The following is a 20,481-nucleotide window of genomic DNA, read 5'->3' as shown; positions in this document are numbered from 1 at the left end:
GCACTGTTTTATTGCTTTTCCTTTTCAGGTCTCATTTAACAGAATGGTCTTAAGTAAGAAAGAAGGAATTAGACTTTAATTTTGGGCCTGAGGTCAGTTTTAGCCTCCAGAATTGGTATTTAAAGTTTACATTTACACTTTAAGCCCAAGCACTCTAACATTGTGCCACCACAAATGCATTTGCAGATGTTCTTGAGAACACTATGTGATGGGTAGCAGAGAATGGTGAAAGTCTGGCCACCAAACAAGGACCTATAAATGCAAAACTAGAAAAAAAAAAGGCTATAAACTAATTGCAGGTTTAGTGTTACAAAGAGCCAGACACAGAAATTATTTCTTGCAGTGATTTCTGATATTGTCATTACATAGAGCTGGATTGTACTTAGCATGTGACATTTATGAAAAATGCAGTGGATCAAATCAGAGATTGCAAGAGAGCAGGTAGGGTGCCAGGAGTCTGCAGTTCTGGGCTCGAATGTGCCAGCAATGGGTTCTCTGGTCTCTGCTAGCTCCTTTCACCAGTGGTGCTCCCTTGTCTTCTCAGCTGTGAAACAGAAATATAAAATGTATCAAGTACCACCTTTGAGAAGGTAAAGTATTGTAAAACCGCAATGTTTCTTGTAGCATTTTCTCCCTGAATCTGTCAATGAACAAATTAATCCTAATATGTATCTGCAGTGCAGCACAAAACTCTGAAATCCTAGAGGTGGAGTCCGCTTTGTAACTCCATCTTGTACAGTTTCCTTTTGCCCATATAGAAATAAAGTGGAACATTTATTCAGATGATTTTTTTTTTTAAAGGCAGAAATGTTTCTGACGAGGGTAAAAATAGTCAGCCTTCTCTCCATGTAACAACTTTGTGAGAGACAGACCTTCTAGTCATGGGACAAGTAAGAATTAAAGACAGATATACTGAGAACCAGGAACTGCTATATCAGCATTGCATCTCCTAATTATCAAAGTGACCACACGGAGATGTACATCTCTGTCAGATCCCAGTGAAAGGGGCAAAGCTTCAAAACTTTTAAACCTGTGACAACATTAATCTTACAACAAGTGATTTAAAACACTGCCCATTTCCCTTAAGAGCACGTGTGTCTTGAAGCAGTAGTAGAAAAACACCAATACACACCTTGTAATTTCCAACAGCAAGCACTTTTGCATCACCATCCATTAGAAATTATAAAAAAAAAAAACAGTTCAAGATATTATTTTCGTTTGGTTTTATAGTTTTACTAGGTGCTGCACATCCACTGTGCACCCTACCATTTCAAGGGAGACAGAAGGACCAAATGCTGGCATATAAACGTACATTATGATTGACCAGAACTTTCCTGGTCTACAACAGTTTCTCCTCTTAATGCTATTACAAAGAACAAACACAAACCCAATGATTCACACTGGTTTATCTAATTTGATGAAAACTCTAATGAGTTTCCCTGTGTTTTGTTTGCAGAACAGAGTGTTCTGGCAGTCCCCACATGGTAGGGAGGGCCGGCAAGCAGAGGGCACGGTGCTGTTTACCCTGAAGGGGCTCGTGTGTGTGTGTTGGAAAGCCCTGACCGCTCTAATGGATCGCATGGAGCTGCAAAAAGTCAACATCGAACTTGATGATCAGAGCAACAGCGGAGAAAGCCTGGAAGACAACTACACAGAGATGGTTGATTCAGAAAAGGCTGCCATTAGGAGGTAAGCATCTAAATGGGAAGGCTATTCTGTTAAGGCTAGGAAGCAGTAATTGGAAAGCAACCTTTAGTGACGGCATCTGGGGTTAAAAACACTTCCTAAGTGATCAGTATGATTGTTGAGCTAGTATTTTCCCTCACCTCTGGCCTTCCTTGCCCCTTGTCCTGGAGGATGGTGTACCCAGCACAACAGGGGCAGCCCCAGACCTCCCTTGCTTCTGCAGGCTCCCAGCCCCCATTTAGCAATTTCCAGCCACTCCAGTCAGATAGGACACATGTGAGTTAATGCACTCTCAGGGAAGTGGAAAATGAGTATGGTGAGAGAAGTAATGGTTCTCAGGGTACAGTATGGAGGGCAGAAGCTCAGTACTCCCGCAGGGACAGCTTACCCTCAGGCAGTACCCACCATAGCACCTGCACAAGACATCTCAAAACTATCCATAAGCCTACAGCTTGCAACTTGCTAACCCCCCCTGCACATATCTCCAACAGGGCAGTTACAAGGCTCTTTGTTCCTCAGATGTCAAGCTCAGCTTTAGTACAAGCTCAAGCTCAGATGTACATGCTCAGCTTTAGCACAATGCCAGCAGGAAGGAATTGTTACTTTCCAACATGTGCAATCAGCTATACATTGATGATTACTGGGTTTAGACTGAATTCCAAGGCAAAGCAAAGATCTATTGAACATGGCATTGGACAGAAAAATCTTACAGGAGAAAAGAGGAGAGTGTTTGGATTTTTAAGTATTCATTACAATGTCACAGGAAAGATTTCATCAATGACAAAAGGCACTACTTGAACATAATGTTTGTCATAAGCCTCACCTTTTTTTTTATTATTATTTTTTCCCCTATGTTCAGTCCATTTGCTAATGATGATGCAGAAAGTCAGAAGTTCCTTACAAATGGATATCTGGGTAAAAAGAAATTGGAAGAATATAAGGAAGAATATGTAAGTTTTATTCATTTTTAAGGGTAATTAAAAAGTAAACCTTATTGACTTGAATCTCTTTGCAAAAACTTAAGTGAAAAAAGTCATCTGAATTAAAACAAGAATAATAAAAATGGGGGGGGGGCAGAAATCAATAATTTGGAAATGTATTAGATAACACATTCCTGTAGAGGCTGGCCAACATAGTCAGTTGTCTCTATGTCACCTCAGTCACCTGTTGGGAATGTAGACCTCCTCTCTACTGAGACATGGAGAGAGTGGGAAGGGACAAACATCTACCAACACAGCTGGCTTTGAGGGTAAAAGACTCCTTATGATAGCAGGAGCCTGTGGACTCAGGAATCTGGACAAAACTCTAAGTATCAAAAGACCAAGACAGGGAAAACTGGTGATGAGGATAATCTGTCTGTTGTGCTCAATGAAATGCAAATTAATTGCTATTTTCTGTTCTTTCTCCCAACAGCACCGGGGCAGAGCTTCCTTTGGAATGTCCTCTTTCAACCTCAGCAATGCCATTATGGGCAGCGGCATCTTAGGGCTCTCCTATGCAATGGCCAACACAGGAATTATCCTTTTTGTGTAAGTACATAGAAAGGACAGCAAATAAAATAAAAGCAGTGACCAGGAGCTAAAGTTTTTTTAGGGTTAGAGAGGTACATTAAGTGTGTTTTATTTGCTTAAAATTTTTGTAAGGTAATCTGCAGCGAAAACATTTTAGCTACACTGAAAGGAGCCATCTGCTGCTGACAAATGAATTTATGAATTTATGTATTTATTTATTTTTAGTCCTGTTTTATAAGGAACAAAACTGAATTGATACTGTGCAGTCAAACCCAGAGGGGAAGAACAGTATAGCCATCCTAAAATAACACCAGCATTCTTGCTGGCTCAGTATGGGAATTCAACAAGGGAAGTCAGTCAGCCATAAAGCAGATATTTACATCATCCCAACTACTTAATCACTGTGTGGAAATGGAATAAGAATGTCTGAAACAGCAGCGTGCTTTGCATGCAAAACAACTCACAAATTTATTCAGATTTAATGTTACTCCCTCAAGTCTTTCCCATCTATGTGCACAGCTGACAGCTATGGTATGTGGGTGACACACAGTATCAATACAAAGTGGTTTGATAGACAGTAACAGGTAGCCAAGAGAAGGTTTTTAATCTATGGCTAATCCTGTAAAAGAGACAGGCTGTAACAAAAAAAAATATATATTTTTTTTAAAAAAATCAGTTGGTTTTCTTGTTATAGTAACTGGGTTTAATTTTAACAGAATGCTTAATTTTAATCCCTGCTGATGCTGGAATAAGGTATGACAGGACTGTATGATAACAGGGCATTGCTTTATAGTACTGAAATCTAACAAGCCTTTAAATCAGGTTACTTGGCCATCTTGATACAATTTCTTTCTTTTGGAGATTGTGCAAGTATGACAGCAACAACATTTTAGATACTATGTGTAGCTTCCAGTTGCTAGGAAACACTGCTTGTTAAGCCAGGAGAATTTTTAACTGAAAATTAATTGTAGATGCAAAAGATGTCCTGGATAAGTACTTCCCAGCAACTGCATTCAAATGGTTTAGATCTAGGTTTTGCAGACACAAAAAAAAGAAAATGAAAGCCAGTTCTAAAATTGTTTGCATTACAGTCAGAAAAATGTAGAATATTTTTTTCTTTCAGCTTTCTCTGATCACTTATACTAAGTAGTATGGCCAAAAGTTATCATTGGAAATAAAACTATGATACATCAAACCTCACTAGAGGGGAAAAAAAGGCCTTTGTCATATCTTTATTTTTAAGGCTCTGTTCATTCACAGGCAGCTAAACAAAATCTGATGTGAGCCTAATGATATTAGCACATTTGGCAACAATAAAAGAAGGAGTAATGATAAAGCAACACTATGGGTTATTAAAAAGCAGAAACAAAGGAGGTCTCCACCTGAAGCTTGCTTCGTTTTCTATCCTGTTTCCATACTTTCTGCATGAGAACATTCTCCCTTTGGGTGGAGGAAGGAATACATCCACTTGCTGGAGGTTCCTCTGTTTTCACAGGTCAGGTTCTACTGGGACAGAAAAAAATCCTTTCTACTGAATGGAAATTGTTGGCCACATTCTAATTTAGATGATGCTGGCAGCATTGTCTGTTTTTCTAATTTACTGTTCTCATGTTCCTCAAGTGTCTTCATGCTGGAAGATGGTCTAAAAGTTGAAAGCAAAAGGAGGGCTCTTAAAACTCAGAAGCTGTACAGAAGTTCCCATTACATCCTCTCCCAAAGGGGAGATTTGCAATGGCACGGAGCGTGCACTGAAGCATCAGTTCTGCTGCCTGGCATGAATGTGCAACCAGGATAGTGTTGTTTTACCACAACTAATATATCAGGACACAGGGACCTTGTCAGCTGCACAGGTGGCCCTGATCAAGAAAGATGACAATCTTGGCAGAACATATTGAGACCTCAGATATGATTCCCCCTTACCATATTGCATGAGCTCACAGCATGAGAGATGATCACAGGATGTTAAGGGTTGGAAGGGACCTCCAGAGACCATTAAGTCCAGCCCCCCTGCCAGAGCAGGGCCACAGAATCTAGTGCAGGTTACACAGGAATACATCCAGGGGAGTCTTGAAAGTCTCCAGAGAAGGAAATTCCACAACCTCTCTGGAGAGCCTGTTCCAGTGCTCCATGATTCTTACAGTAAAGAAGTTCCTCCTCATGTTGAGATGGAGCTCTTCCTGTGCAGGAAGCATAGATAAAATGTTTGAATTAAAGAGAGCAGCTTGGGCTCTACAAGGAGACTTGTGACTGAAATCCTCAGCTGTCACTTTAAAGAGATGCTAGAACACATCCCTTTATTTCTTACAGAGGCACAGAAGAAATCCAAAAAGTTGTTCATTCACTAAGGTGGTTACAACTTTTCTAGCTCAGAAGCCAAACCTGACTTTTGAGGTACTATGAAGGCTTGTAAAGGAGATCTGTTTAAATACAAGACTCAGAAAATTTTGAGTTTAGCTGCTGAAATAATCACCTCCAAATTAACATATTTGTGGTAAAAAATTACATCAATAGACACAAGAGTATTTATTTCAATATATTTCAGTGTGGTGGGAAGCAAAGCTATTAACAAGTGCCTGTTACAGAACCACAAAATCAGGCAGTGGCAGGGGTTGGAAAGGACCTCTGAAGATCATCCAGCCCAACTTTTCTTGAATCAAAATTTGAGTCAAGCTGCAAAATTAGGCATGGATTGTGGAATTTTCTTTCTAGCATGACATAATTTAATATATTGATAAGATAACTTCTCTTTGAGTTATGAATTTACTTCAGTGTTTCCACTATCTACACTTCAGACAAAGACTAACTTTTGCTAAGCAATAGTATTGAAAAAGCCAAACCCTTTCCACAAATCTAGTGGCATTTTAAATGGTTCTTATATCAATAATTTTTGGCCACTCCTGCATTTCATTAATCACTTAATTTCTTACATCAATATACAGAAGACCTTATTTTCAAAATAAGGTAGCTTCAAATCCAAAATCCACCAGTTCATCATAGCTACCATATTATGTTTTGATTTCTATTACAGTTTAAAAAAAAAAAAAGGTACATATATATATGCTCTTAAAGATGCTGACTTGGTGTAGTGGAAGGTGTCCCTGCCATGGCAAGGGGGCTGGAACTAAATCATAGAATCACAGAATCACCAGAGTTGGAAGTGGCCTCTGAAGGTTATCTAGTTTAACTCCCCTGCCTCCCCCACCACCAGCCTTCACCTTCCCAAAGCAGCTTCTGCTCCACCACCACCATTTTCACACCCATCTCAAAGCCAGGGGCAAGACCCTCAACCAGCCAAGATACCACACAAAGGAGCTCAGCCCTGGTAAGAGGGCCCAGCCAGCACACATGGATGATATTGGAGTGGTCATCAATTCCCTTCCTACCTAGCCAGGGGGCCACCAGGCCCCCTGGCCTTTGTCCCCAACCCAATCACCTGGTATGCACCATGAGGACTCACCAGTGATAAGGAGAGGATCCCTCCACCCAGATGGGCTCAGCTTGGGGCTTCTGTCTTTCCTGTGGGGGATTAAAAAGGGGAGGGGGCAGGGAGGGCAAAGTGGTCACACCTGGGGTGGGAGGAGGCTCTGACAGAGCCCAGGTGCCATAGGATCTTGACCATACAAAGCCTGTAGCACGGTCTGTCTCTCTTAAAGAAAGAAACTTCATAGAAAATTGTGATTGTTTGGTAGCCACCACCTGGCCCCAGGGCCAGTGTCTCTTAGACTATAACTCATTTATGAACTTGGCTGTCAGTGTATCCTGTATCTAAACCAAACTGCATGTCCAGTGGAGAGGAAGGGATGGGAACAACCTTCTGTTCTTCCATGGAGTAAGGCAGATCTGAATTTCCACCTCTCTCATGTTATCATTGCATCCCCTTCTGCATCAGCACTTGTTCAGGCTGATGCCAACATGGTTATGGTAATAAGATATTCTGCCCATGGTGCTGTGCCCTGAAAATGTCATACAAACCTACACTTTTCACCAGCAGTTCACAAAAGGCAGATAGCTGAAATCACATAGGATGCAAATGTTGTGTGGAAGGAACATGGCAGTAATCAGAACTGATGAATTCAGGCACCAGTACCCTCAAGCTGATTAAGCTAGAAGAGTATGCTGCAAGTGCTCCAGGAGCAGATTTTCCAGTGCCATGCCATGCTTTAGCGTTATGCAAGATTTCTAATGTGCTTTGCAAAGTGGTCATCTCAACCTAAACTCCACAACTTCATGATGCCAAGGCAGAAACAAAAAGTAGTGACTAACCAGGAGCCAGAAGTGAAGTTGTCACAGTCATGGTTTGGGGGTAAGGTGGGAGGCAGTGTTTAATAGCTTTAAGTAAGGAGAGAGATTCAAATGAGAGATCAGTGAGCCTGTAAGAGGCCAAAGACCTGACAAAGAGAAATCAGTTTACTCTAGTCAGGTCTTATTAAGATATAAGAGTCTGTCCTCATGGAATAACACAGAATTGGCATTTACCTGGACTTGATGGGCTTTTGGATTGTATAGGCGCAACTGCACTCACAAGTAAGCTACAGTTGACACTTATCTCTGTGCTTAGCACTGGGAGTCCAAAACACAAACTTGCTGAAAAGTGTTCACACCTTGAACTTCATGAGAATGAGCAAGCACACATTCAAATCAACTGAGTGTCTCTGATGTCCTGCTTGGGATTCTTATTTCTGCTTTGCCTTGCAGAATTTTGCTGCTCAGCGTAGCAATACTGTCACTCTACTCTGTTCACCTCTTACTGAAGACCGCAAAAGAAGGAGGTATGGTGACCAGGCTTTGACTAACTTAGAGTCCCTACTGCATGCGTGAATTTTACCTTGGAATGCAGCTCCAATGTTTCTGGTTTGGTTTGCTTGTGTTTGTTTCAGGATCGCTAATATATGAAAAACTGGGAGAAAAGGCATTTGGCTGGCCTGGGAAGTGTGGTGTTTTTATTTCAGTTACAATGCAGAACATTGGAGGTAAGCAACAAAGGTTTTCTAATTTCAATGCCTTTCTACAAAGCACAAGTGCATTCTTTCTTCTGTCTGGCTAAAATGGATCAGCCAGGTACAGTATGCACTCTACTGTAATAAGGAAGGACAAGAGGAAATTTTCCTGTCCTGTTTAAGCTCTCTGGTACTTCAGTGACTGGTGAAAGCTAGTTGGTTGGGATCTCTCCATGACCAGTGAAGAGCCTTCAATGATGGCTAAAATGTCTTGGCTGATTGTCCTCAAGGAGCTGATCATTTCTCTTCACTGAAGACTACACACCATCTGTTTCAGTTTAGAAAACATTACTCTCACCTAAAAGGAAGGGCACATGGTTCTGAGTTCTTCATAAAAGAAAGATTCTTCAGTAGTTCCTTTTCCAGCCAAATTTTATCCTTGAAATAAAAGTTGGGTTACAATCTCTCTAAGATGCTGAGGTGTGTGAGACTGACGTTGCTATGAAATATCTATCAAGCAACCTCCATCCTCTTAGATCAGGAGAGTACTTACCAACATGAGTAGTAGCGGTAGAATGGTGCATTCATGCCACAAACCTTATTTCCTTGTACTGCCTTGGAAAAGCTTTTTAGGAGACTGGAGAACACCATATCTGAAAACTCAAAGGAGTTTGTAATTTTTTCCAGATTTCATAAGGAGAGGTAATTGAAATATAAATTAAATGAACCATTCATCAATTAAATATATGCAGATTTTTTTTTTTTTGGTGATCGCTCTCTTGAAACTTGGCATGTTTTGCATATCGCCATCGGCAAATCATTGCTGTTCTTTTAGAGCAGCTTTGCTACCCAGACATTTCTCCACTGCAAGAGACTTTTTGATTTTGTTCATAAAAGATCCTATTCCTTTCTCTCCCTCCCTCAAGCCTGGATATCAATTGTAGATGAATTCGGAAAGTAACCATGCTTCCCTGTTAAAGAGGAAAAGCTGTTCCTCTGTTCCTCTAGCTCTTTTGTCTAGACTGATCCATATGTCTCTAAAGACTTCTTTGTAGCCAATGTAAAATAACTGAAAAACCCATGCCCTCTGGCAGCATATTTAAATGAGATGTATAGGAGTCTACCCTTCCATCAGGAATCTTGACAACTAGATGGCTTTTTTATATATCTAGGGAGTAAAGAACTGGAATTAAAAAGCTGTGAATGGGAGGAGAAACATAGATGAAGAGATGTAGAAGCACTGACAACTAAAGTCACTACAGAATCTGGATAAACAGGGTCCACTGGGGGGGAAAAACCCCCACAAAAACACAAACCACATTTACAACAGAAAAGCAAACAGAAAAGTTAAGAGTATAAATTTTATCAGAACAGTGATTTATGTTGTTACTTCAGTAATAACTATATAGTAATCTATGTCATTCAGCACATGTTCATAACAATGTCATGAGAACATAACATCTCCTTAGTCACAGAGTTATTTAAACAAAACTCATTTCTCTATCTTAGCAAAAAATTGTTTCCCCAAAACAATATGTTTTTAATGCAGGATTTTATTTTTTTTAAACAGACTATTTTTGTTGGAACTCTCTCTGACAATGTTTGGTTGGGATTTTTTTTCAGCAATGTCAAGCTACCTCTTTATTATTAAATATGAACTACCTGAAGTGATCAGAACATTTATGAAACTTGAGGAGAGTTCTGGGTAGGTATCTTTGACCAACCTGAAGCTCATATGAAAATTTGTAACTTTGATGTTAAATCTAGTGATTGAGGGGATTTATTCTTTCCCTGTAGAGAGTGGTACCTAAATGGGAACTACCTCATCATACTCGTAACAGTTGGGATTATTCTTCCTCTCTCCCTTTTAAAGACCTTAGGTAAGCTTAATGTCCACTTAACATAATTTCTGTCTTTTTGTTTAGGATTGTGAATTTATTGTTGTTGTTTGGGTTTTTTTCTTGCCACACAGGTTATCTTGGTTATACGAGTGGGTTTTCGCTGACCTGTATGGTTTTCTTTGTCAGTGCGGTAGGTGACTGTCTGGATATTGCCTCTAAGCAAACAGAGAGACTACTGTAAACTGTGCAATGATGTTACATTTCTTACCATGATAATTTAAAGGGGATGTTAAAATAGCAAATGAATCAGATCAACAAGCTTATTGATGAATTAAGCCATAGAGTCATAGAATTGTAAGGGTTGGAAGGGACCTCAAGGATCATCTAGTTCCAACCCCACCCACCTCACACTAGATCAGGTTGCTCAGAGCCACATCCAGCCTGACCTCTAGGAATGGGGCTTCTACCACCTCCCTGGGCAACCTGTTCCAGTGTCTCACCACCCTCGTGGTGTAAAACCCAATCCGAATCTACCCACTTCTAGTTTTGCTCTGTTCCCCCTAACTCTATCACTACCTGACACCCTAAAAAGTCCCTTCGCCGATTTCTTGTAGGCCCCCTTAAGATACTGGAAGGCCAGAGTAAGAAAAATCAGCCTAAAAAGAAACACTTGAGAATAAAAACTAAAGTAGGACAACAGCAGAGACAGCGTAACAATAAATTCTTGCAAGAGAAACAAATGCTAGCACTTGGTTTCTTGATCCCCTTCTTTCCTGTCTTTCTTCTATGTGACTGTTTATATTTATGTGGGCATGCCCTGGATCTAAGCGTAATCCACTATGATTGTACTCTTCTGATGACATTGTTTACTCTTCTGTAGGTAATCTTCAAGAAATCCCAAATACCCTGTCCTCTTCCCATGGTGGACCACGGGGTTGAAAACTGGACCTCCACCAACAACACAGTGCCAATGCACCTGATCATGTTATCAAATGAGTCTCTCAGTTCTGGTGTGAATTTCATGATGGACAACACAGCTGGGCACTTGCCAGGACCTGAGGAGCCCAAAGATACCTCCTCCATGAGTGGTGTGGAATATGAAGCACACAGCGACAGTAGTGACCTGTGTCAGCCAAAATATTTTGTGTTCAACTCACGGGTAAGTGAAATTCTGTAGAATTTATTTTTAGCCATTGTACCACAGCTAAACTGCCAAAAGTCAGAGGTACAGCAGTGACCATTCTTACTAATGGGAGCTTTATTTTACAGACTGCCTATGCAATACCCATCCTGGCATTTGCATTCGTATGCCACCCTGAGGTGCTACCAATATACAGTGAACTGAAAGAGTAAGGTTCTTAAATTTTGTCCCATACTTCCAGTTAACCATAGCTACAGACCACTTTCTACATGTGCTGCATCTGTTGCAGGTGTGTAGACACCTGCCTGCTAATGAACTATTGCTTTACATAGTAGTAGGATACTGGCTTTTCTTTGACCTAACAGTCAGACATTGGTGACAGAGGACCACTGTTCAGATAGCCACAATGACCAATATTTACTTAGGAAAGCAGAAATCTGGACAGTCCTTCAAATGGTGTGAAATATGTTGGGGAACTTGGTTGCATTGAAACAGATAATTCTGGTTTCTAAAAATATCTTAATGAGTTCCATGTATGGGTCAGATGCTGCTTACTTTTAAGGTTTCTTGGGTGTATTACACAGGACTTCACCTAGCCTCATTTTGCTTATCAAATACCAAAAATCAAATACAGTTGATTAAATCAGCACAGAGCTGACAGATGGGAAGGGTTAAGAAAATGCATTTGTTCAGCAGCAAGAATTACATGACAGGAGGCTGTGTGCAAAACTCAAATAGGCTAAGACCCATTACCTCCTATTAAAGCAGGTTTAACCTCAGAGGAAATAGACATTCTTAACTGACTTGGGAACACGGTTCCAGGTTCTATAAGCTGAAGATTTTCTTACACCAAATCTTTAATCACATTACTTCTTTAAAAAAAACAAAAAAACCCACTGACCTGCAGGAGTTTCTTGAACTGCAGAACAGCCCTATGTAGATATAAGGGTGTGTTCATACACAGCTCACTGAAAGCTCATGTTTATTGCTATTACCAGCCCTGCAATTTTAGATACTCCTTTTTTATTTATTTATTTAAGACATACAATTTAAGACCAATAGTATATGTGCAATTATATCCAAAACAATATAGCACATTTATGTGTTGCCACTAAGTGTGCACTAGAAATGGAGTTTCAACTCTGTTTTGCAAGCCTGCACAGAGCTGCAACGCATCAAGGGCTCCCTAAAACCAGTCTACTTTCTGTGAGCTTACTAGCTAGTGTCAGTAGAGCTATGACTTGTCAGAGTAATTCTTGTACAACTAGAGGCTTTACAACACTTTGTTACTCTCTTTCTCTTCTACTTCAGTCGCTCTCGAAAGCGGATGCAGAATGTCTCAAACATCTCCATCACTGGCATGCTTATCATGTATCTTCTGGCTGCCCTCTTTGGATATCTCACCTTCTATGGTAGGTCAAATCCCTGTTCTCCACAGAATTTTCCCTCCCATTTTAAAGCAGACAAGATGGTTCTATCACACTGAGACTCAAGTGTTTTTGTATTTTCTGTAGGCCTAAATACATGTGTAAGCATTATTCAAATGTAACACACAATGTGTAACCTCCTGATTAAGCAATAAAATCTATCCAGCTGTCAGGCCGCAGGTTCTTCACTCATGAGAGACTCAGAGACACCTATCAGGGGGACCAGTTGTGAATCTCCTAATTTTGTAAACTCAGAGAACAAGCTGCTGTAAACTTGGCTCTTGGCAAAGGCCAAGAGTGGCCACACTAAAAATACTCTGCTGCTCAACTGTTTTACATGACATTGTTATGTTCTACCCACCCTAGATCTGACGCCACTAATTCAGCTTCATCTATGCTGAAAAACAGGTGCGAATCATTCTAGTGTAAAAAAAATATGGATGAGCTAAACTAACAGTAGGTAAACAGAGTAGCCCCTGTATTAGCACACCATTTTATGCAAACAGCACCTCTTTTTACCTCATTAGTTTCCCCATTACAGCAGGGAAGTAAATGACACAGCACAATCTGTTCTCTATCGCTGAGGCAAGAGCTGGGATGTCTGGGCAGAAGCCAAAGAGAGCTGTTCTCAGTTCAGTGAGTTGTTTCCTATTTTTTAGAGATACTGGAATACAAAGCATCACCTCAGATCTCCATTATTCTCATCATCCCTGAATGATGGGCTTGTACTGGTCAAGCTAGGAAAATTCCTCTTTTGTGCCTAGCCCATAGTGTGTATCTGATGACAGCAGCTGGGCCAAAGTCAATCTTATCTGGCTGCAGTATTAAAGACCTTTCTGCACATGCAGATATTGCTTAAGTGATTTAACTCCTTTCTGCTCCCTTTTCATAGGAGAAGTTGAAGATGAGCTACTTCATACATACACCAGAGTTTACACCTTTGACAGCCTCTTGCTGTCAGTTCGCCTGGCAGTGCTGGTGGCTGTAACCCTGACTGTGCCCCTCGTCCTTTTTCCTGTAAGTAACACAGCTGCCAAAGCTGAAACTGGGGCTTGCCCATACACTGACAATAAGTACTCATCACAGACTTTAACTGAAGACAAATAAGGCTGAGGTTTTTATTTGTGAGAGTCTGTTTTCTTATATGCAATTTGATCAGAGCAAGAAGCTTAGGTAGCTAGATTTGCAATCTGAAAGACTGAAATAAATCAGTTTCTATAAATAAAACAGAAATAAAGCAGGAGCAACCACTCTGTCTCCCCCTGGCTTTCCCCATGCTATATTTATCAGAGTAGCAGTGTCAGTACCAAAGATTTAGGGATATACTGAAACCATGCATGAGATTTCCTAATACAGACATAGGCACCTACTGTAGCATCCAAACTCCAGGCATGTGCAGCTCAGGCCGTGTGCTGTGCCAGACTGCCAGACCTGGCAGACAAAGTAGAGGGGCAGAGACTCTGTGCACATTTCGCATGCTAGAGCCTATGGACAGGGCAGGAAGCCAAGTGCCAGAAAACACAGGCAATTAAGACTCAGACCATAGTCAGATGTCTGAGTAAACTTTGGAACTTCTTGGTACTGTTCACAGGAAAAAAAATGCAATATCCAGGGACAGAAAGGAACAAATCATTCTGCAGAAGCACTGACCCTCCTTAGGGATCAATCCCCACTTGAAGAGTAGATCTCCATGCTCCTCAATGAACAGGACGGTCCCTTGTGCCTTCCCTGGACTATTGAACAAGGGAGAAAATAGTTGATTCTGGTCATTAAGCTTTGGGAGGTGGTGTGCTGTTGGTATGGCATGTACAAGCCTGGGATGCTGCTGGCAGGCTCCCAGGAATCCATGTCACACTGCAATGTTCCCATCTGATAAGATTGCTAACCCTGGCATCCTGCTGCTCTGCTGTCTTGGATGCAAACATGAGCTCTGCATAGGTACTGTTTCCAGGCTTGCTGACAAATACCAAAGTGTGGTGATCACCACTCCGGGCTGCCTACCAAAAAAAAAAAAAAAAAAAAAAGACCTGGTGTAAAGCATCCAGAGTGATCTGTTCATGTAGCTCAGAGCATTCCAGTGCTCTGCCTGGAATGTTTAAACCAGTGACTAAATGCTTAAATTAGACTTAACTAACTGATCGGTCTTCATGGGAAAACAAAATAAGGGCATTGCAAAAGCCAGATGTAGCACTTCCACAGATTCACAGATTTCGTCAAATTGGAAGGGACCCTCAAAGGTCATCTTGTCGCCCTTGAAGTAAGCAGGGACACATCCAACTAGATTAGGCTGCCCAGAGCCACATCAAATCTGATCTTGAATGTCTCCAGGGACAGGGCCTCAACCACATCCCTAGGCAACCTATTCCAGTACTTTACCACTCCCATTGTAAAGAACTTTCTCCTATGTCCAACCTAAATCTACCCTGCTCCAGTTTAAAACAATTGCCCCTTGTCCTATCACTACAAACCCTTCTAAACAGTCCCTTCCCAGCCTTCCTCTAGGTTCCTTTCAGATATTAAAATGTAGCTCTAAGGTCTCCCAGGATCCTTCTCTTCTCCAGGCTGAACAGCCCCAGTTCTTTCAGCCTGTCTTTGTAGGAGAGGTGCTCCAGCCTCCTGATTATCTGTTCCATGATCTTCCAAGGCATAGAGGTAAGTCTGAGAGGTTGCTAATTTCCATAGTCCTCTTTTTTCACTCTTTGTAAAAATGGGCACAATGTTTCCCTTCTTCCAGTCTCCAGGGACTTCACCTGACTGCCAGCCAGGGCTTTTCAAATATTTTGGAGAGTGGCTTTGCAATATCAGTCAATTCCTTCAGAACTCTGGGATTCCTTCAGAACATCAGGTCTCATAGATTTATGTATGTTCAGGTTCCTCAGGTGGCCCTGAATTTGATCTTCCCTTACAGTGGGAGCAGTTTTATCCCATTGGTCCACACCTAGTAGTCCTTTGACTTGGGAGGGGGATGGAGCAAGACTACCAGTGAAGACTGAGGCAAAAAAGTTATTGAGCACCTCAGCCTTCTCCTCATCTGTTGACACCAGCTCTCCATTCTCACTCCTCAAAGGGGGTAAACTTTCTTTAAACTTTAGCTGCTGGTTGTTGTATTTGTAGAAGACCTTTTTGTTACTCTTTGCTTCCCTTGCCAGGCCTCTAGCCATTCCTTGGCCTTCCTGACCTCATCTCGACACAACTAGGCTTTTAGCTTTCTGTATAATCATTTTTATACCTGAATAATGTGTAAAGGCTAAGCAGATACACACCATAAGAAAAAAAAGAACTGACAAGAAAATATCATTTGCTTGTAAAGCAGCATATCAAACAATGCTGGCATATCAGGACAGACAGCTCAGCAGATTTAATTACTCCAAATAAGCAGCACCGTTGTATTAACTACTTTTTTATCAACTGTCATATTTGTATTTTATCATAGTCAGAGTTTATTCTTAAGGGGAAAAAAAAATATTGCTTTGCCAAAAAAATTGCAGAGCTATGTACCATCAGTCACTGTAAAACTTTGGTTAGATAGCTTCATTTTAAGGACTATGTCACAGCAGAAATTGTACAGAAGATGCTGACAATAAGAGAACAGGAATGCAGGCAGCAGTTCTTTGGTGGCATAAAATTTGTTTACACCAGCTCAGGGGCTGAATAAAATTTTTGCAGTCTGCCTCCCTCTGAAAAACACAAAATGCAAAATTCATGCTGTTTTTTCAAATTATGAACTCCAAGTCTGCCAGAACCCCATATATTTATTGAATTGCCAAGCTCATCAGGAAACAGATCTCTGTTTTTTGAAAACAACCAAAGAGAAATGAGTTTTGAGCTTTTTTCAATGTAAAATACTTTGTTCATCTTCCACATTTCAAGTCTTTTAAGTTAATCATGGTACTTCAGAGAAAGACTGTCTCCAGCCACTAAAGGGGTTTGCTCTTAACCTTTTTCCTGCTTACCATCTTTGCTGATGAAAATACAAAAAAAACCTCCCTCTGTGTTGTGTGAGAAAGTACAGGGAAAAAAGGATCCTCTGCAAATAGCTTTTAGGTATACAATTTCCAAGTGACACTGAAAAATGTGCTCTTATTTTGAGAGACAGAGATATGTATATGTATATATTTAATGGAAATAAAAGAACAGTATGCTCTTTCTTTCACAAAAATAAATGACAGAACTCCCATAGGATTTTCAGAGGGATCAGGTTCAGGAATACAGTAACTCATATTTCACTCATGTATTTTTGGCCTGCTGATTAGTGTTCATAGTGGGGTCTTCTTTGGGGATGTTTTTTTGCTGGTATTAGCATCTTTCAGTTGAAGAGATTTTATGTCCCTTATTTCACACCCTGTTTACTTGACTTTCTTTTGCATTGCAAATATTTGAGTTTCTGCATTAAAAGGTGAACCCAGTTCTCAAGAAACCTACATCAGAGTGAGATTACATTAAGGGAATCAAAGACTGCAAACACATTTCTGCAGTCAGAATTTCTCATAGCAAAAGTAACTACCACAGATCATTTTTTAAAAATGAAAAGTGAAGATAAATTAATTACTGTTTTGCTTTCCCTGCTGGTTTTTATCTTACAGATCCGGTCATCTATCAGCACATTGCTGTTTCCCAAAAGGCCGTTCAGCTGGATAAGACATTTCCTGATTGCAGCAGTAATTCTTGCTTTTAACAACCTCCTTGTAATTTTTGTCCCTACTATTAAAGACATCTTTGGATTCATTGGTAGGTTTCATAAATACTTATTGTTTACTCTCTTAATTCTTTCCACAACATATTTATATTCATAGCCTGAATGACAGTCTCAGTTTGAGTCTTAGAGTAGAATAAACACAAAATAAATTTAAGATGGAAATAAAAATTCCAAAGCAGCTGGCAGACACAGCTCAATGCTACCCAACTTCTTTGCACACTTGCATGAAGCACAAGAAATCAAATAATCCCAACAGAAAAAAAGGGTAAGGAATTCCCATTTGACAAAAAAAGGCACTTGGTACATGTGAAGAAGAGGGAAATCTCCTTTGGTTTTCAAGAGTCTATAACCTGGACCAAATGTATAAATTTTCAAATAGACACTTTCCTCAGAAAAAGGAGGAAAGTGACACACTTATCATATACACAGCTGTCTCTCTGTCTCTTTCTTCTGGTTAGTTAGCATGGAGACTCTTCTGACCATGAAGAGTCTCCATGCTCTGAGCTGCTGAGGAATCAGGGATGCAGATGCCCTTGAGAAAGACACTTGAATGGGCTTTCTGCCTTTTTCATATTTTATACTCAACACAGGCAGCTGTTTTGCTCATCCCCGCTTTTTACACCTGGGTCACCACATGGAGAGGAGAAGAATAGGTACTTTCAGGGCACAGATTATGTCTCTTTTCAACACCTGCTTTCCAGGATCATAACTTCCTGGGAGCACCTGTTTGTCCTTGCTTCACCAGCTCACGTAGAGTTATCCGTATCACAGGCAGATATACCAGTGTGAACAAGTCCTCTTGGTAACAAGTTGTCTCTCCGGGCGTAAGTGCCTGTTCAGACACCTATCTCTCTTCACAAATGCTGTCTACAGACAGAGGTCTTTGTACAGGTAGGCTTGAAAGAGCAACTACCTCCCCACACGCTGTCTTTTGCAGGTGGGACACATTGCTTACATGTCCAAGCACAGCACTCAGCTCTTCTTTCCATTACAGGTGCTTCTTCTGCTACAATGCTGATTTTCATCCTCCCTGCTGCCTTCTACCTGCGGCTTGTTGAGAAGGAGCCCATGAGGTCTCCCCAGAAAATTGGGGTAAGGGACCTGGCAGCAACCGCAAAAGGAAGGGTGGGTGGGTGTGTGCATTCCACTGGTCACAAATACTCAGACCTTTGACTTGCAACATCCAGCAGTTGCTCATAAATGGTACTTTCTCACTCAAAATACAGGCCTGGCAGTGTGATTCACCTTAGCAAAAAGAGCCAGGCTTCACAAGCCAAAATCTTTATTGCCCTACTGATATACAACATAGTCTAGGTTAAGTCACTAGAAAAGGGCTTTAATTTAATCCAATCTAAGCTCTAGTTAACACCTGCATTTGCATAAATAATACCAAAACAGCACATAAGGTGCTGCTGCTTCATGCTAGAAGGCCATCTGTGGATTAACAAGATCTGAGGTCAAGGTTAAGAAGGAAGTTGTGCTGCGGAAATAATTAAGTAATAGTGAACTCCTCACGGAGATAGAACCATACACCTACAGGACACACATCTGAAGGTCTATCATTTACACACAGCAGGTGTTTATATGTTATGCTGGACTGCCACATTTGCACCTTTCATCCTGGATGTCAACAGCTCTCTACACATTTAACAATATTGCCCAGGAGATGTCCTTTGAAAATTTCATCAGAAGAGTCACTGATGAAATACCTCTGCAGGCACATAATGTAAATAGAAGCAGATGTACTATATATATACACATGTTCACAAAAATCATGGAATCATGATGCTGCCAAGTATAAAGGACAAAGGTTGTTATCATAATATTATTTCTGATGATGACTTTTGGAGCTGCTAATTTAGACACGGTGAATATTTTTTGATGTGTCTTTGTTCATGCTTCATGCTGCTGCGTTAGGCACACCTAGAATTTCACACCCTGCACTGAGATCACATACAACATTCACCTTTGTGTTGCAAAGCACAATATTAAGTGTGTGGGAGGATTACGATAAACTAAAGCCCTGCTAAAGTGGAGTGACTATAAGCATCTCAGTCACTTGAATATATACAGAAATGCCTTCAGAGAAAAGAGATGGGCTTACCTGTTTGTCTAATAGGGATTTAAAGGATTAACTCTGAAGATGTTCTTGATTCAGAGCCAATGATCATTCATTGAAAGTTGGTCAGTTTTTAAAGAAAAACTGTTCCTCTGTAATACTTTTTATTATTATTATTTGTAGTAATAAAGTGGGGGGGAGGGGTGTTTGTTTGTTTGCTTGTTTTTTTCCAGATCTAGTCTTGTAAAGCCTGAGTTTCTTGGACTAACTTTGATTCATATAGCCCTATATTACATTAGTTGGGCTTTAGTCACAGGGAATTACCCAAACTCATGCCCTGGATGTTGCATTAAATATGGTTGCAATGGGATAGTCTGTGAACTACAGTCTCTTCAGTCACTCACTATATTAACAAAACTTTATTTTCCAATTGCAGGCTCTAGTTTTTCTCATAGTTGGCATAATCTTCATGATTGTGAGTATGACTCTTATTGTAATGGACTGGATTTACAGTTCCCCAAGTTCCAGACATCACTAACGTGCAGAGACAACCAAGTGTTTTTTATACCATAAATGTTCCTATTGTGTGCTCAGAAGGACACCAAATGGGACTGTTATTCCTAGCTAGTAACTGCAATATTTTGAAGACAGTTTCTGGTAAGGTCACTGTACTCTATGTCATTATTTATGCATTAGGAACCTGAGGTGAAATGAAATGTGTGTGGTATGGATGCTTACTATTTTCAAAACCAAAATAACTGTGTACATAGTCCTCAAAAATACCTTGGTGTCATCCTTTTCAACCTCTCCCATCATGCTAGTAACCACCATTCCTAGAGCCTTGGGAAACTCATAGATAGAAAACCATCTATTGCCTTGTTTTCTGTCTGTAGCTCATGGGATTGGCTTCCAAGCTTCAAGAGAAAGGGCACAGTTTCTGTAGGGGATCTGAAAATTGACTTATCCCTACCAACTTGTCTATCAGAAAAATGATGGCTTTGATACGCCAGTGGGCAAAGATGAGCATCAGATTTGTTGCCCAAATTCATCACCCTTGGTGGGTGATGGCTATTGTGTAGAATAAATCTTTCTGGCACAGACACTGTGCTGGGGCTTGTCCCTGGGGAAAAGTTGAGGATTTGTGTTTTGTTGTTAAAAATTCCTGTGCTGGAAATGTCAGGTA

At 40.6% G+C, this 20,481-nt stretch overlaps 1 protein-coding gene across 1 annotated transcript; it reads left to right on the top strand.

Moving 5' to 3' along the window:
- The first annotated feature begins 1,570 nt into the window (after positions 1-1,570).
- LOC128980555 (sodium-coupled neutral amino acid transporter 4-like) lies at positions 1,571-19,836 on the top strand. Its single transcript, XM_054399019.1, has 15 exons — positions 1,571-1,689; positions 2,546-2,636; positions 3,100-3,215; positions 7,893-7,966; positions 8,075-8,167; positions 9,758-9,839; positions 9,932-10,014; positions 10,107-10,165; positions 10,856-11,134; positions 11,245-11,324; positions 12,428-12,528; positions 13,436-13,560; positions 17,127-17,271; positions 18,234-18,331; positions 19,735-19,836. Exons 1-15 carry the CDS (start codon positions 1,571-1,573, stop codon positions 19,834-19,836), a joined length of 1,647 nt encoding a protein of 548 aa, XP_054254994.1.
- Positions 19,837-20,481: the final 645 nt, after the last annotated feature.

The sequence above is a fragment of the Indicator indicator genome, unplaced genomic scaffold, assembly GCF_027791375.1.
Source record: "Indicator indicator isolate 239-I01 unplaced genomic scaffold, UM_Iind_1.1 iindUn_scaffold_273, whole genome shotgun sequence".
In the NCBI taxonomy this organism is placed as follows: domain Eukaryota; kingdom Metazoa; phylum Chordata; class Aves; order Piciformes; family Indicatoridae; genus Indicator; species Indicator indicator.
Note: the sequence above shows the minus strand (reverse complement) of the source record. Positions and strands in the feature narration are given on the sequence as shown.